At 46.2% G+C, this 17,393-nt stretch overlaps 1 protein-coding gene across 1 annotated transcript in view; it reads left to right on the top strand.

Annotated features, from left to right (window-relative positions):
• LOC138975764 (piwi-like protein 1) overlaps nt 1-16,650 on the top strand; it is a 68,462-nt gene extending 51,812 nt beyond the window's left edge. Inside the window, exons 13-19 of the mRNA XM_070348515.1 lie at nt 682-833; nt 1,154-1,278; nt 3,320-3,494; nt 5,403-5,559; nt 11,942-12,109; nt 12,469-12,616; nt 12,948-16,650. Coding sequence (XP_070204616.1) covers nt 682-833; nt 1,154-1,278; nt 3,320-3,494; nt 5,403-5,559; nt 11,942-12,109; nt 12,469-12,616; nt 12,948-13,064 — 1,042 coding nt within the window. The 3' untranslated portion in view covers nt 13,065-16,650. The remainder of the gene's footprint in view (nt 1-681; nt 834-1,153; nt 1,279-3,319; nt 3,495-5,402; nt 5,560-11,941; nt 12,110-12,468; nt 12,617-12,947) is intronic.
• Nucleotides 16,651-17,393: the final 743 nt, after the last annotated feature.

Consider the following 17,393-nt stretch of genomic DNA (forward strand, 5'->3'; position numbering starts at 1 on the left):
CTTGAAATGTGTTTTCACTTGTTTTTGTAGACCCCCTAGCAAGTGTGATACAACCAAACATCTTCAAGTATAGAGGTTTTTGATTTTGTACATTCTTTACCCTCCCTCCCCCATTTGTTCTTGTTTGTTTGCTGTTATCAGTTTTAAAGCCAGCAGAGGCTCAAATAGCCCCCTCATGAAATGCTAAAATTAATTTTCAGCTGGTCGGTTACAAAAACCTTCAAGTTTACAAGATGTATATATTATGCATCTCCAAAAAGCTTGTTTGTTCTAAAATTTACAAGTCAGGAGAGGCCACCTAAACCTTCCCTAAAATGCTAAAATTCATTTTCGGCTGCCCCCCTAGACCCCCCAGCAAAGGCGCTGCCCCTGCACCCCGCCGGAGCCTTGGCGGCCCCTGGACCCCGGCCTTCCAAAATGTTCAGTCCTGGCAACATTTTGGGCTCCCACCCATGTATTTTCCTATGCAGTGTAACTATTTGATTTCCATGCATGCCTTTTCAAAATTGGCAATGAACGTTCAGGAAATTGTTTTTTTGCGGAAAGAGCATTTTGCAGTAAGATTATTTTTTAAAGTTCGATGTTCAGGGACTAAAAAAGAAAGAAGAAAGAAAAAAACAGATCCCCCCCCCCCCCCCCAAAATAAAGTGTTAAATGTTTGAAATGCTGTATGTGAAAAAGGTTGGAGATGCCGACTGACCGCAATGAGTCGTACCTGATGACGCTGCGTGAGCATGTGAACCCCAACGTACAGATGGTCATCTGCATCCTGTCCAACAACAAGAAGGATCGCTACGACGCCATCAAGAAGTTCTGCTGCATCGACTGTCCAGGTGCTTATTTTGTGCTAACTTCCTTCCGCTCAAGTTAAGAGTCAGTTGGGATGCTAACTTATTTTGCAGTGGACAGTTGTTAACGGTTGGTTTAGTAAGTAAGCATGGCTCTCAAGTACTCGGAGTGGAAACTTGAAAAGAATGCAAATGAATGTGAACGCAGAAAAGTGATGGCTGTATACATACTTGTATTCAAAGAAGATGCATGTAGTAAGATGGTCAGTATTTTTGCATAGTTGGAAAATGTTGGACATTGTAATGAGATGAGGTTGAAGACTGTTTGCATTTGTTAATTTTGATTGCTTTCTGTTTGTTTGCAGTGCCATCTCAGATGGTGGTGAAGCGTACGCTGGAAAAAGCCAAGAACCTGATGTCGGTGGCCACCAAGATTGCCATCCAGATGAACTGCAAGATGGGAGGTGTTGTCTGGGCTCTGCAGATCCCTGTAAGCCACAATTTGTTTTGTGTAGAATGAACATTTGGAGTGTTATTATTTGCAGACCTGTTTACCCTCCCGGATTGTCCGGAATTATTACGGATTTGGGGTCTAAATTCCGGTATTACGGAAATCTACCGAAAATTCCGGAAATTGCGGTCGAGAGAACCTTTTTCGTGCGTGAAAATTCGAAGTCGAAATTGTGGTAGTCACCAGGACTGTGATTTCAAGGCTGACCGAAACAGCCTTTTCTGCGCATGTGCACAGCAAGGTATTTGTCGGATTCCGCGGTTTTGAGATCGACATTGGTCCGAAGGGTAATATAGGGCCGATCTCTGTGGGGACGAAATGCCAACCAAAAAAGCGAAAGTTGTACAGAAATATCGGCAAAACTATTAAGTCAAGTGGCGGTGTCTGGTGAAGTTTAAGAAGAGCGAACCACATTCATTTTGGTGATCGACTTGAGATCAGTGCAACAACAAAGCTAGTCAGTTAGAATACGAGTCACGTCGCGGCACGTGTCCCGAGGTTAGACGCAGCATTAGTTTTAACAAAATGCAGTACACAAATGAACATGGAAACAAACAAAAACACGAAATTATGTTTGGCAAAACATGAGCCTGCTTCGCATCGAGTTTATTTGACCTAGGTCTCTACTTCCACAGAATCTCCCATACCTGCGAACCGATCTCTCACTACGGTCAGTAGCGCCAGAGACATCCCAGATGTAGGTCTATGGTCGCGCTCATCAGTGACTTGCGCTGTTGCCGAAATTCAAGTCTTTCTGAGTCTAAAACTGATCTCCACTGATTAATATTTCTCCAATATAGCAAAGATCACAGTTCTTTGAATCGAAAAACTTACAACAAAATGTTTAAATGAAATAAACGAATCGGTCCTCTAAAATTAAAGGTAGCTTCTGGAGAGAGTTATTATGACTGGTTTTAATGCAGGATGTCTGATTGATGTGACAGAATGTAAGGGGGTTTTGTTCACATGCATCTTGACTGTAAATAGTTCAAGGGCGGAGTAGGGGGGGGTGGGGTGGGATGGGGGATGTTACAGGGGTTCCGGACCCACCCCCACCCCTTGCTGTCAAAAAAGCAACAAAAAACACAACAAAAAATTTCTGTCTGAAATTTTTGTTGTTGTCGGGAGCAGATATCAATGAAGATAAATTGCCAGTATTTAATACTAACTTTAAAAGAAATAATGAGTGGCTGCTGACACCAGTTTATCATGTTTAAAATCAAGGATAAGCCACAAATTGTTAATAAAATAGCTAAAATTCTTCAGCCAGACCCCCCAACCCCAGGTTGTACCCCCCCTCTAGCTCTCTTGCTCCGCCCCTGAATACTGTGTTTGTTTTTGTTTTTTAGATAAAGTAAACTTGTCTTTGTTAACTTGCATATATATATCAGGTGTCTTGTGTTGTGTGTTTGTGGTGTGTGTGATCGAGCTTCTGTGTGTGTAGTACAACACTGTTAAACATGGTTATCAATGTTGTTCTTGTTTTGCATGGTAGCGCGCGAATTGACGTGTCGTTTAATCGTTTTCAAGCTGGTTTATGGTTGATAAAAAAGATTACTCAAAGATGCCTCAAATTACGGAAAAGTACCAGTTGCATTCCTGATTTTCATTTGAGGGGGTAAACAGGGCTGTATTTGACTTTTTACATTTTGGAACTCTTCAAAAAGACCCATTATTTTTCAAGGCATTTCTCTTGCAGTGAGCTGTTGTGAATATGTTTGTGAATCTGGAAAGGTCACTGGTGGCAGTTAATGTGACTGCTGCGTCATGCTCAAAGGAAAGACTGCTGGGGAAGGGAAATAACTCCATTTCTTGTGATTCCTTTGAAATTTATTTATTGAGTATTCACACATTTGAAAGTGTGCTCTTTCCCAGAACAAGATATGCAAGTTAAAATGCACAAGATAGTGCATAAATCCTTCCAAAACTTTGTTAGACTTACTTTTATTTGTGGGATAAATTTCAGTGTATACTCGATAATGTAACCAATGTGAAAATTTACTGGCGTTTTGTTGTTCAGCTGAAAGGCACAATGATCGTGGGCGTCGACACCTACCACGACTCGTCAGCCAGGGGGCGTTCGTGCGGCGGCGTTGTGGCCACAACCAACGCTGACTTCACTCGCTACCACTCCACTGTCAGCTTCCAGATGACCCACCAGGAGCTCCAGACCCATCTGCGGATTGCCATGACCTGTGAGTTTCTTTACACAAATACCTACCTACCTATTAAAGTTGCAAGACCGATGGAATTCTTCTGTAGCCGTGTTACTTAGACGGCCGTCACACACGTGACTCAATCGCGCGATTTACCCTGTCACACGGAAAATAGCTGCGACTCAGTCTTATGCGATTCCCTCGTAGCTTTGAGCTTTAGAACTTGTTCTATTCCTGCGACCCAGTCGTTGGTCAATCGCAAGGGCAGAGCCAATCAGAACGCAACGTTGCGGCCTTCACACCGTGACGTAAAATAATGGCGGACAGTGTCTCTTCGTCGATTCAAAACTTTTTCAAAGAACAGTTTCTTACTCAGATATACAGGAGACCTTTTAGGCGTGTACAGCGGTCGGGAAACATTAATTGCAACTGTCTGGGAACTTTATTTCTCGCAAAGGCGTAATGCTGAAAGGTATTTTTCAGAAAGGTAGAGCGATGTTCGAACATTAGCGTCTGGTTTCGCAAAGCGCGTTTGCCGTGTTCACTGTGACACGTCACTTCCGCCCCGCTCGCGTCGAGTTATCGTTCGTCTATCGTTCACCGTGTGACGGGTCAATGGCCTACGATGTGATGTGCGATCGGCTTGAGACTGAATCACGCGATTGAATCTTAACAATTGAGTCGTGTGTGTGACTGATGCTTAAACGCCTAATTAATTCAGCTGTTGACTGTATCGGTGCTTTATTGATGCATTGATTGCCTTAGTTTGAAGGGTTGTAGATAATGCTGTAGTTTCTGAAATAAAACCTTGGTAATTTATGGATATTGCAGACCTGGGAACCCATACGATTTCGCCATATTTTGTACGCATGATTGTCGAGAATACGCTCAGTACGGTCAGTGGGAAAAAAATACGAGACAAATTCCTAGACTACTTTTCTTCACAAGCCCATCCTGAAGCCGATCCAGTATTTTGGCACATGATTACGTCACTATATTAGCCGCCGTCGAAAAAAATGTTATCGGATCGTGTCAATCAATCAAAACAACCAGGCAAACGAAAGTACGGTATTTGGCGAAATCGGCTCCGAGAATAAACAAGTGAAACAAAGAAGAAAAGTGAAAAAGTTTGAAGAAAAATATCACACACACACAATTTGTAACCAACACACACATGTAGTCCCGCCCGGAATAAGCTTTTTTGGGATGATTTACGACTTTTGCGCACATTTCGAGCAGACGAAAACACAACATGGCGGCTCTCGCTTCTCCAACTATCGCGAGACACAAAAAAACCACGAAATCTCGCGCGCGCGAGATCCTGATACATCCGGTGTTTCTCTGTACGCTTGTCACGACGACTTGTTGACAAACGAAGATTCGCGAAAGAAAGTGAAAAGCGCCGAGTCTTGAGTAGAGAGCTAATAAAGTACCGGTAATCGATAATCGAGCGAAATGAAAATCCGCGGCGACTTCCATTGGGTGAATGCTATTCAAATTTAGGTAACGTTTTAGCCGCATCTTTTTATAAGCCGCAATGCGATTTATTTATTTTTAAGTCGCGGCTTGTCGTCCGTCAAATACGGTACAGTTTTTGTCAGTACAAATTGAAAAAAGCATTTGTTTTAAATGTATAGGTAAACTTAATTAACGGTGTGACGGACGCGCATGAGGCATGTTTTAATCATGGATGTGCAAACGCTGTGTGGAGTATGCTAAATTTTTTGAAAAACACCAAATTTGTTTGTCAGTGCAAAACAGTGGTTCCCAGGTCTGATATTGATGATTTATCGCTATGCTGCAGTGCTGCAAGTAAAAGAGATTCTCCTTTATGGATGTAAGATGTGACTGTATCTCTGTGACTGTTACAGCTTGCCCGCATGTGACTGTATCTCTGTGACTGTTACAGCTTGCCCGCATGTGACTGTATCTCTGTGACTGTTACAGCTTGCCTGCGTGCCTACCACAAGTCTGAGAACGCCCTGCCGCAGAGAGTGATCGTCTTCAGGGACGGTGTGGGCGATGGCCAGTTGGACATGGTCAACGACATGGAGGTGCCGGAAATGGTCGCTGCCATTCAGGAGGCTGGTGGCACAGACTACAAGTGAGTACCTCCACGGGTGTTCGGTGTAGGAGTGTTTATCGTGGCAGACATTTAATATCATATTCTTACTCCGAATCACATTAGCATTGAGTCACCTGAGATGCTTATCACTGAAAAACGCTTACCCGGCTAAAGAATTTAAAGGGAAGCAACCCCATCACCAAAACGAAAGTGAAAGTAGCTTTGGTAATGGGCCAGTACACCGGGAGTTACCTCCCATACGGGTGTATGCCACGTCACTTCCTCTAGGAACACGTGCCTATTATCATACGTCTTTTTCACCTCGGAGAGGACGGTTCACTTTTTGACGCTCTGTGGCTGACCTTGTGTGTTTGAGTGACACCCGCCGGCCACGTTACCCAGCTTGTCTGCTCGCCTTGCCTACAGTTTGGTGAGCTCGTTCCCGTTTGTTGTTGGTTGTTTGCGCTGTTTCGTTACTGTACGTTGTCCGTTTTTTACGGACTTGTGTGTCAGTGACTTGCGTGTTTCGCCATTTTGTTGTGTGAGTTAGTTAGCTAACTCGTGTGACTTTGCTAGTAGCTCTGCGTGCCCTCTTTCTGTTTGGGCAAGTGTAGCTTTAGTATTTTGTTGACGCGTAAGCGTGTGTGTTTACTGTGTTTTCAGTCGTTTTGACTTACGTTTCAGTAAATCTTTTTACTTTGCCACGTGTTGTTGACGTTTGTGTCAGTGTCTTGCGTGTCGCCATTTTGTTGTGTGAGTTAGTTTTCTAGCTCGTGTGACTTTGTTTGTAGCTCTCCGTGCCTCTGCTTGTGGGGCAAGTTTAGCTATAGTATTTTGTTAACGCATTAGTGCGTGTGTTTACTGAATTTTCCAGTCGTTTAGACTTATGTTTCAGTAAAATTTTTCGCGTTGCCACGTGTTGTTGTCAACATGTCTGATTCAGACAAGCGCCGTGGCAAGTCGGACCCCAAGGGGAAAATTAAGGCTAAGTCTTCCTCTTCCAAAGCAACGTTACTTGTTACAGACCAAGAGCGTAACACTTTGTTGGCTGTACCAATTTCGGCGCCTAGCGCTGTTACTACTTCTGCTTCTTTTGCGGCGCCTAGCGCTACTGTTACTTCTGCACCTGTCTCTACATCGGAGACTTCGTCTTCTTTGTTAGCACCTGGACAAGGTGCGTTGGTTTCCTCTCTGTTAAAGTCACTGGTTCCAGAAATCCGCAGCTTGGTGCAGGCAGAATTTCAGCGTTCCGTCGCCAGCAGTTCGGCGTTTCCGGCATCTGGCAGTGACGTCCGGGCATTGGCTTCCGTGTCTTTGTCCTCCACTTCCGGCTTGGAGCAGCGTCCTCCCTCTTCAGCGTCGGTTGGTAAGCAGAGCTGGTCCGATAGCCCTCGTGAGGCGCCTGGACGTTCTCCTTCGGGGGACAGCTCTTTCGCATCGGGTCACGACCGATACCTTGCTGATCTTTCATTTCCGGCGATAACCTACGAGGCCCCGGACTTGTTCGAACAGCGGCGGCAGTCGGTTTCGACTGCCGCATTTCCGGCACTTGCCGGAAGTGATGATCCGTCCGCTCCGGCACGCTACGGCGGTCGCGGCAGGATGGAGTATTCACTGACTTCCGGTCCTTCCGGATCGCGAAGTCAACCAGTGCAGTCTTCACTTCCGCATTTTGCGGTTCCGTTGACTACACTTCCGGTTTCGGCCGGAAACGCTTCTTCCTCTTCTGGTGGTTCCTTCCGGATACCAGATAGTGGATTACAGCGTGCGCCTTCCGGCTTTCAAGCGCCTAGGCTTGAGCAGGCATCACTCCACTCAGTCGGGGGAGTGACGTCAGCTCATCCAGCTCCGGTTTTTGCGGATGGTCGTCCTGCTTACCCTTTACCTTCACAGGGTTTTGGGCGGCAGGATGACGTTAGTGCTCAGGCTTTTCCGGTTTCCGGTTTGCCAGGGCATGCTTCTGCTTCCGGAACTGGTGACTTCGGTCATGGTTCCACGTGTGACTATTCTGATGCTCCATCAGTGGTCAGCGAGGAGTCGCGGGGCGTGTTTCCGTCGAAGCTCAAGTCTGTTCTTGACGTCGCGGCGGAAGTAACGTCTCGTTATTTTCCTGAAGGGGTGGTGGCTGCGGACTCTTCCGCATCATTCGTTCCTTCTGCCATGGCGGACTTCCGGCCGGCACAGGAGGATGTTTCTTCCTTCCGGTTCGCCGAGTCTCCGTCAGTGGCTTACCAACTTTCGCATTCACTGGTTCGTCCAGCACATGCGGGGAGTGGTATTCGGCCAGTGCCTGTTCCGTTACTGCTTCCTTTTGGTCCAGTTCCGGAATCAGCTCAGCAGTGGGTGGCTTCAGCTGCCCAAGCCTCTTCCTTCGTGCCTACGGCCAATAGGAAGCTTGGCATGCCCAATCAGAGCCAGAATTGGCTGGCGTCTTTTGCACTCCCTAGGGCTACCCTTCCGGTTTCCCGGGAATTGCTGCCTCTTCTGACTAAACCGATCAAGCGTGATTCGGTTTTGCCGGTTTCCGAGGCTTCCCTCCTCTCTGCTGAGGAGGTTGGACGTCGGCAGATCGAACTGTCCTCCATTGCGGAGACTCTCGTTCGGGCTCTGTCTCGGGCATTGACCGATTCGCTAGTTCCTTTCACTCTCAGTGAAGAACAGAATGCGGACGATGTCTCTGCGCTTTTGACCGCATTGGCCAAGGTCAATGAGGAACAATTGCGTCTTTCCTCCCTGCAGTACACCCAAGCGGTACTCTGCAGGAGGGATCTCTTCCTCTCGCAGTCCCAATTCACGGAGCTGGCTACTAGGGAGACCTTGAGAGTCTCCCCGGTCTCAGAGGAGTCTCTCTTCTGTCCGCTGGCACTGGATGCCAGACAGAAGGAGATTCAGTCAAACAAGGACAGTCAGTTCCTTGACTACACTCTGAAGGGGGTGAAACAGTCTCAGCCTTCTAAACAGAAGCAGGCTCAGACATCGTCTAACCCCAAGCCAGCTCAGAAGCGGCAGGCTTCGCCGGCCGCTCGTGGTGGGAAGAAGAGGACGGCATCGGGGAGGGGGCGTGGCGGCTCTGGAAGTAAGCCACACCCCCAATGAAGCGCTCCCGATCTCACCTCCCTCCCGCCCTCCACCTTGGTGATGGCGGGAGGCCCCTCCCGGGCACTTTCTCGTTGGATGTCGGTAGTAGACAGCCAATGGATTGTGGGAGTGGTGAGTTCGGGCTTCCGTCTACTCTGGCGGGAGGAAAAGGCGCCTCTTACCCGAGTGCCTCCGCGGTTCAAGCCCCCCTTCTCGCAGGAAGCACGTTCCGTCTTGCAGTCGGAAATTGCCTCCCTGGAGCAGAAGGGCGCGGTGGAGAGAGTTCGGGTCCACAGCTCCCTGGGATTTTACGGGCGTCTGGTCGCTGTTCCCAAAGCATCAGGAGGATGGCGTCCCGTGTTGGATTTATCTCTCCTCAATACTTTCTTGAGGGAGATAAAATTCAAGATGGAGACGCCAGCCTCTGTCCGAGACTCTCTCCGCCCAGGAGACTGGGTGACCTCGATCGATCTCACGGACGCATACTTTCACATTCTTATGCATCCGACCGACCGGAAATGGCTTCGTTTCCGGTGGGGAGATCAGATCTACCAGTTTCGCGCACTCCCTTTCGGGCTGTCTCTCGCACCGTGGATTTTCACCATGGTGGTGAGACAGGTCTGTGCACTGGTGAGGTCCCAGGGTATCCGTCTGCGGGCTTATCTGGACGACTGGCTCATCATGAACCAGTCCCAGAGCGGCTGTTCGCAGGATACCCTGACGGTTCTTCGAGAATCCAACTGGTTGGGGTTCTCGATCAACCGGGTAAAGTCGGAGCTGACCCCGTCACAGACATTCACTTATCTGGGGATGTCTTTCGACACGGTCGCTTGGACTGTCCAGCCTTCTCAGAGAAGGGTGGACAAGCTCCAAGCTCAGATTCGCTCCACTTTACCTCTCCTGATGGCTTCCATCCGCTCGCTCGCCTCCATCTTGGGGCAGATGGAGTCTATGGCTCTTCTGGTTTCACTGGGCCGGGTCCACAAATGTCCGCTTCAGTTCGCGCTGAAGCCGTTTGTGGACTCTCCTCTGGTGGACTGGGACGCCCTCATCCCTTTGCAGGGATGGTTCCAGTCTGCGACCCTTCCGTGGTTGCACACGGAGTGGGTCTGCAGAGGTGTTCCGATCGTCGTGCCCCTCCCCGACCTGGACCTCTTTACAGATGCGTCCAGGGAGGGTTGGGGGGCACATACAGATCTTCAGACTCCTCCCTTTCCGTTACTCAGCCGAGTAATCCGGAAAGCGGAGATGGAGGAGCCGGCCCTTCTTCTTCTGGTCGCTCCTCTGTGGCCGTCGCAGGTCTGGTTTCCAGATCTTCTTCGGCTTGCCCAAGGGCCCCCCATTCCTCTCGCACTCGTGCGAGGGGAACTAGTGCAGCCCCGAACAGGCATTCCACACGAGGAGCCCAGTCTTCTGAAGCTTCACGTGTGGAAGTTGTTCGGGACTCGCTGAAGCGCTCTGGGGCGTCGTCTTTGACTCTGGACTTGGTGGCTCGCTCGCATAGAGCGTCCACCTCTTCAGTTTATGCTTCCCACTGGAAGGCATGGACTGCCTGGTGTTCAGCTAGAGGGGTGAGTTCGGTGGCTCCGCGCTCTATTCAGGTCGCTAACCACCTCTCTTTCATGTCTTCACAGGGCGCCTCAGTCTCCTCGTTGAGGGTCCGGCGCTCCGCTATCTCGGCGACTCTTCAGCAGATTGGTCGTTCTGTTCGAGTCGGGGGCGTTATAGCTGCAGTCATTAAAGGGGCTGCTCTTAAGGAAGCTAAAGCTCGTTTGCCCGCTCCCAAGTGGGACTTGTTTTTAATCCTGGAATTCCTTCGTTCTGCGGATTTTGAGCCTTTAAGCGAGGCCAGTCTGTTCAATGTCACTCGCAAAGCGCTGTTTCTCCTTTTGTTGGCTACGGCCCGACGGGGTAGCGAGGTCCACGCCCTGTCGGGTCAGCCTGGAGATATCTCCTTTGAGCCGGACGGTTCCGCATCTTTGCGTTTCCGGCCTGATTTCCTGGCCAAGAATCAGTCTCCGGGGCAGGCCTCTCCGCTGGTTAGAGTTAAGGCTCTGACCAGCGCGTTGGCCCCGGGTGACCCCGATTCGGTCAATTGCCCTGTGAGGGCACTTCGTCTGTACTTAGCCCGGACTCAGCCGATTCGGTCTAGTTCTCAGAAGTTGTTGTTTATCTCTCTCCTTACTAGGCGCGAGAAAGATTTGTCGAAGGTAACGTTGGCCCGGTGGGTGTCCTCGCTCATCAAGCAGGCTTATGAGTGGAGGCGCACAAAGAGGGGGGGGGGTTATGCCCTCCTTGCCACTTGACTCGGCCCGAGCCCATGAGACGAGGGCGTGGGCATCCTCTCTGGCAGTTCTGCGCTCCAGACGTCTAGAGGAGGTGCTGACAACTGCGTATTGGCGTTCCGAAGATGTTTTCATAAACTTTTATCTTCGGGACGTCACAGCTCTTCGACAGGATGGCTCCAGAGGCCTTCCAGCGCTCATAGCAGCAGGCCAGTTCCTGTCCAGAACTTGATGGTGAGTTTTGATTCATTTCTAGCCCACCGCCTTGTTGATGTTATCTGCTAATGTGATTCGGAGTAAGAATATGATATTAAATGGAAAATTTCCTAAATAAATTATCATTTAATTAATATACTTACCCGAATCACATACTGTATTCCCTCCCACCTGCCCCGCTTATGGTTTTAAGATTTTTTAAAGCCGTATGATAATAGGCACGTGTTCCTAGAGGAAGTGACGTGGCATACACCCGTATGGGAGGTAACTCCCGGTGTACTGGCCCATTACCAAAGCTACTTTCACTTTCGTTTTGGTGATGGGGTTGCTTCCCTTTAAATTCTTTAGCCGGGTAAGCGTTTTTCAGTGATAAGCATCTCAGGTGACTCAATGCTAATGTGATTCGGGTAAGTATATTAATTAAATGATAATTTATTTAGGAAATTTTCCATTTAGGACTTAGTTGAGGTGAAGGTTAAAGAAATGTGGCGATATTGATGGCTGTATGATCCTGCTGATGATGGATGCTTAGCAGTGTGTCGGGGGGGGGGGGGGGGGGGGGGGGGGGGTATTAGGAGAGTAAGGAAACTAGAAGGTAAATCAGGAGACATAATTTGTGAATGATATGCAGTTGATTTTTATACGGAGTTCCCCTTCATCTCTGGTGTGATACAATTGTGGGTTTTCCTCCTTTTTGATAGCACTACTACTACTGACTGGCACTGAATGTTGATTTTTACTTGTGTTTTCCTTCATCTCTAGTGTGATACAGTTGTAATTGTTCTCCTGTTTGCAGACACAACTACTGACTCACACTAACTGTTGATACTTGTGTTTTCCAGGGTGATGTTGACGTACATCGTGGTGAAGAAACGCATCAACGCTCGGTTCTTCAAGATGGGACAGTTCAGAGATGGCGGGGGAGGCCGTGGTGGAGGTGACATGAAGTCAGGGCCCACCAACCCGCCGCCCGGAACCATCATTGATGATGTGGCCACCAAGCCTACCTGGTAAGGGACCCGAGTAACCTGGTCTTTGCACACCCTCTCGCTCTTTGTTTTCGGTCTCATGTTGCAGGGGTGCTACAATGCCCTTCCACCCACCCCCATTCAGGAGACCTCCAGACACGTTAGAAATTGGGTCTGAAACTGAAAAGAAGAGGTAGTCTTCAAATTGAGGTAGAGTAATGAACTTGAGAGGAGAATATTTAAGGGGAAAAGGCTTGACAACAGAAGGGGTAGGGTAAATATCAGAGCACCTTTAATGTTCCAGCATGGATCAAACGTGTACTTCAGTTATTAGGGGGAAAATCAATTGACTATGTTCAACATTCCAGCATGCTTATTCTGGTTTGATTGTGTGATTGCAGGTACGACTTCTTCCTGATCTCGCAGTCTGTGCGCCAGGGAACGGTTGGACCAACACACTACAACATCATCTACGAGACCAACGGTCTGAAGCCTGACCATTTCCAGCGTCTGACGTACAAGCTGACCCACATGTACTACAACTGGCAGGTAGGTTGTGCCCCATGGTTGACATCTGTCTGCAATTGATTGGCTGGAACACAGTAGTGATAACGTTGTGTCCGAGTAATTAGCTGTTGGTTAGAGCTACATTATTTGTCTGAATATTCAGAGCATGTAGTTGTTTAACATAAATCAAATCGACACAGGTATAGGAATCAAGAGCACACCTTTGGGCAGAATGGTTATACATTTTTGCAAGCCCCTTCACCAATTAGAACTTAAACCACTGAGCTAATTCCATTTCTGAAAACTATGTGGATCAGAAAAATTGGCACACTCGACGTACATGACGTAAAGCATGAGTGTGTTGTGTTTTCAGGGGACCATCCGAGTGCCAGCACCATGCATGTATGCACACAAGCTGGCGTTCCTGTCAGGCCAGTCTCTGCACAGGGACTTCCACGCTGGGCTTGCTGACAAGCTCTTCTTCCTGTAAGGAGGAGAGCTGGCCCCCCCTTGTTCCTCCACAGCCCATGGGTCCTGCAGCTCATTTGTGCACGATTCTGTCTTGACTTCAGTTAAAAGCTGGAGTCATCAAGGACAGAGTCGTCAAGGACAGCAGCTGTCTACAATGATTTTTGTGCTGCAGGAGGTTTTGTTCTCTGGCTGTGGGGGACATCTTAGCTCCAAAACACTTTATCTTCATGAAGTTTGTCAAGTCGGACTATCTTTCTTCACCAGTTGGTTCTACAAGAAAAACTTTGTTTTTGGTTGATGTTTTTGTCTTTGAGATTTAACACTGACTTTTTTTTATTTTTAAGTTCTGGCGTATTTAAGATTTTAAACTGAATCAACTGAATCTAATTCCATATGCGAGAGAAAGTGTTCAGAGCTTTTTATTAGCATTAGGAATTTCGCTTTGATTTAAGTGAGGGAGCAAAGATTGTGAGCTGTTGTGTTTTTTAGTTGGTGCTTGAACAGGTGGATGGTGTCCACTGCCATAGTTCAGAAGTTGAGTTCGGAAAATTTCTGAGAAGAAGAAAAAATGAATGAATGTCTGGCATTTTATGTTGAGCTTATATTTTTGCTTAGCTTTTCATGAGGATACATGGCAGGGTCCCATGCTTTGTGGAGGTTCATAAAAGTTAGCGAGTCAAATGAGAAAATGCATTGTCAAGGCCAGTTTTTAATGTGGGTTTTAAATTCTGCAAAGTTTTGTCTTGGTAATTAAATAAGTTGAAAGGTTTTTTTACTCTTCTCAGTGATCGCGCTGGGTATTTTTCAAACCGGTATGACGTCATGAGCTGGCTACAAGGCTCTCACGAAAATCGGTAAGCTTGCCAAGGCAACCAGTAAAAGACAAACAATGACTTACAATACATTAAATCAATGTTTATCAATGTCAGTGATATGCGGACGTTTTTTCTCTCCCCCCCCCCCCCCCCCCCCCCCTCAAAGCAACTGTCGCACAACTTGACAATGACACATCAGCAGCCGCTGTGAGAGAGAGAGAGAGAGAGACAACTGGAAGACTTACTCACTAGTTACTTACTGTTACAGTTTCACTTTGTAGCCAGCTCATGACGTCATACCGGTTTGAAAAATACCTAGCGCGATCACTGCTGTAGACAAAGATCTAAGCTGGTGTGAGTACGTGATTTCCCGGTATGATGCTATATCGGCTATAGTTAGACGCCGTCCCTTATTGTCTTTCAGTTTCTCATAAACTGAAAGATTTTATGATGGACCGGGAACCGAAAAAAAGTATGATGTCTGATGTCTGTGTGTGTAAATCTTTTTCTCGGCGACAAGAAAGATTTCTCCGCTCCCTGACCACCTACATTGCTCAAATAATCTGCAAGCAAATACTTTAGATCTGGCACAATCGTACTGAAAGACATTTCGGAGCTGCCTCCTTGTTATTTTTGACGTCATGTTTGACACCTTGACATCAAGTGTCATCAATGGAGACATAATCGCAACATTGTAGCGCTGTCACAACAAGCCATCCAAATCTCTCTCTCTCTCTCTCTCTCTCCTTTTGTAATAAAGTTCTGAGTCTGAGTCTCTGTCTCTGTCTCTCTCTCTCTCTCTCTCTCTCTCTCTCTCTCTCTCTCTCTCGTACTGACAAACGATTTTTGTAATTACTACTTTTTTTTTTACCGGTCAAACCAAATAACAATCGGTACGTCTGACCGACATCCACTTTTTTTTCCGGTATTGGCGAATCTTAACCGGTAAAATACCGGAAATTACCGGTAAACGCGATCCCTGCTCTTCTTCCTTGCAGTGTGACTGTGTGTGTATATTGCTGCCTGCTATAAATAGCCAGACTCTAACAAACACGAACACATGCATCAACTTGTTAGCAACAGATTGAAAAATAATGAACTCCCAAGTTTATTATTTACTGTAGCGACGATGCTGTGTCTCCACTGGTCAATTCCACTACTTATATGTAGTAAGCTTGCCTCACCTTCAAGATAACTCTTCATCTGCCCATACAAACCTCGGAAGGTTATTTTTCATTAAAACTTACTTTTTTTAGGGTCAAGAAAACCATGGTTTGAAAAAGTTACAGGATTGTCAGGAAAACAAGCTATGTAGGAACCCTGCATAAAAACATAAAATGTGTTAATATATACTGTACTGAACGTACAGAAGTTTTCCTTGTATTCTTTTTTTGTAACCAATAGTTGTCGTCTAGTGTGTTGTAAGATGTAATATACAATGCAAAAAGAACATTTTCACATTAGCATTTTCTCTTATGTTGCATTTTTCACTCGCATGGATTCAAATATAAATACACCCACCGATAACCCTCAGGCATAATGCGACACATCTCATTTGTAACACGTGCACAGAAAACCCCATTGACATACTGCTGTACAGATTTGCAGCACCACACAACCAGTAACAACACGCACACTCTGTGCACACATGCATTGTATACGCACTTGCACACCATATACACACACACACCCTCATTGCACACACACACAGTCTTGTACTGGCGTTTGTCAACTGCTAAGTATAATTTGAAGACTTTGACTTTGACTTCTAGTTGTGCAGTTTGCTGCATAGCTACCTCTGTAATCAGTTCTCTGTTGATGTGCGACTCCCATTAGGAGTTGTACAGAATTGTCAGCGGTGGACTTGCACTGAAGAAAATCATGGGACGAAAGTCTCATGTCTTCAGTAAATAAGAGTTTTTGTTTTATTTCTTTATTTTTGACATGTTGATCAGACAGAAGTGTATCGCTGTACAAGGTCTGATTTGAGAGTGAAATGTTCACTGCTCTTTTTTTGTTGTTTTTTGTTTTGTTTGTCAATGCATGCAGTCTCCAGTGTCCTTGCTCCTTTGAACTTCTTCATGTACTTTAAGATTACTTGCTGTTTGTGGTGCTGGAAGGCATTTGCGTGCTCAAGTTGGCCACCAGTGACTTGCCACCATGTAGGCCAAACAAAGAATCTGCATTAGTTTTGACCAATCGAAAACAAATTTCTGCATTTCCAGGGTTGTTCATTCTCAGCCTGCTTTACAACTGAGGTGCATGAATGGATAGGGCGAAAAGTTCGTTACCCTGCCCCTTTTTTGTTTGCATAGAAGAGGTTTAGTGTGGCAGGGAAACTGCAGATCTGCTTGTTTTATTTTAGAGTTGCTGTACATTATCACAGCTTGGAGACAAAACAAATGATAGTTCATTGCAACTTTTCTACGCAACTTGTCTTGTCTTTTGAAAATTATTTGTGTAGGGTTATTTTGTTTCAAAGTATAGTGTGTGTATTTGAATTTTTTTCGTTTCATTACCAAATTAATGTACCTGCTGAAGATTGTAGGAAATTGACATTCATGGTTGAGTGGTTTTTTTGTTTTGTTATTGCTTTCACCTGTGTACTGGCTTATACTATTGTTTTGTTGAATTCTACAAAACTGTTTATTTTCTATTTAGACTGACAACTTCATGAAGAATAACTAGTGAAGCAGTGAAAAAAGCAGCAAAAATATTTCAGTATTATAGGATTTTTTCTTTTTCGTGTTATTTTAATCAATAAATGGAAAAAAGCATTGCGAAAAGTTATCCCAGATGTGTGTGTTTACATGTTGTGAGCAGGACATGTTGTAATAGGCTGAGACTTTTAGACAGAAATGGGTTCGGAAAAGTATCAAAAGTTTGGATAACCCAAAGGATGTGGAAACAAAATGGAAGGTAACATCATCACGGAAGTTATTTCAGATCTGTCATTTCAGATGTGTACGGTCCGGGACGTCGTCGTTCTTTTTTCTAGATCGAGATTAAAGTGTGAATTGATATGAGCTTTTTCTAAACTTCTTCGTTTTTACTGTGATAGACCTAAAGGAAACGGAATTGAAACGGGGCCCAAAACGGTTGAAGGGACACACAATCCAACAACCAACCAATCAGACCTGTGCCTGCAGTCTGGCCGAGGGGCAGGTGGAGAACGTTGGTACTACATGTATCTTCTGCTAAAATTGATGGTTTCCAGCTTTCGCGGTTTGAGCCCTGTACACGAACATTTTCACAGATCAAGAGGAAACATCAAATTTATAACCGAAAAGAGCCCCATGCTCAACTTCACATTTTAATATATTTCTTTGAACTCACGTGCTTCTTGAAAGGGTCACGCTCATAGGAGTTTACCGAAGACCGCAGTGAAACAGAACTTGACAGATCTATTTGAAAAACGTGCACCCAGCACACCTTTCTGGCTAGAGAGGTCAGTGTTGTGGGACTCCGGGGTTGAAATTTACCTGTTTTGGACAGTATCACTCAAAACATTTACCAGGGTAGAGCAAAAACAA

This window comes from Littorina saxatilis, linkage group LG9, assembly GCF_037325665.1.
Source record: "Littorina saxatilis isolate snail1 linkage group LG9, US_GU_Lsax_2.0, whole genome shotgun sequence".
Classification (NCBI taxonomy): Eukaryota; Metazoa; Mollusca; class Gastropoda; order Littorinimorpha; family Littorinidae; genus Littorina; species Littorina saxatilis.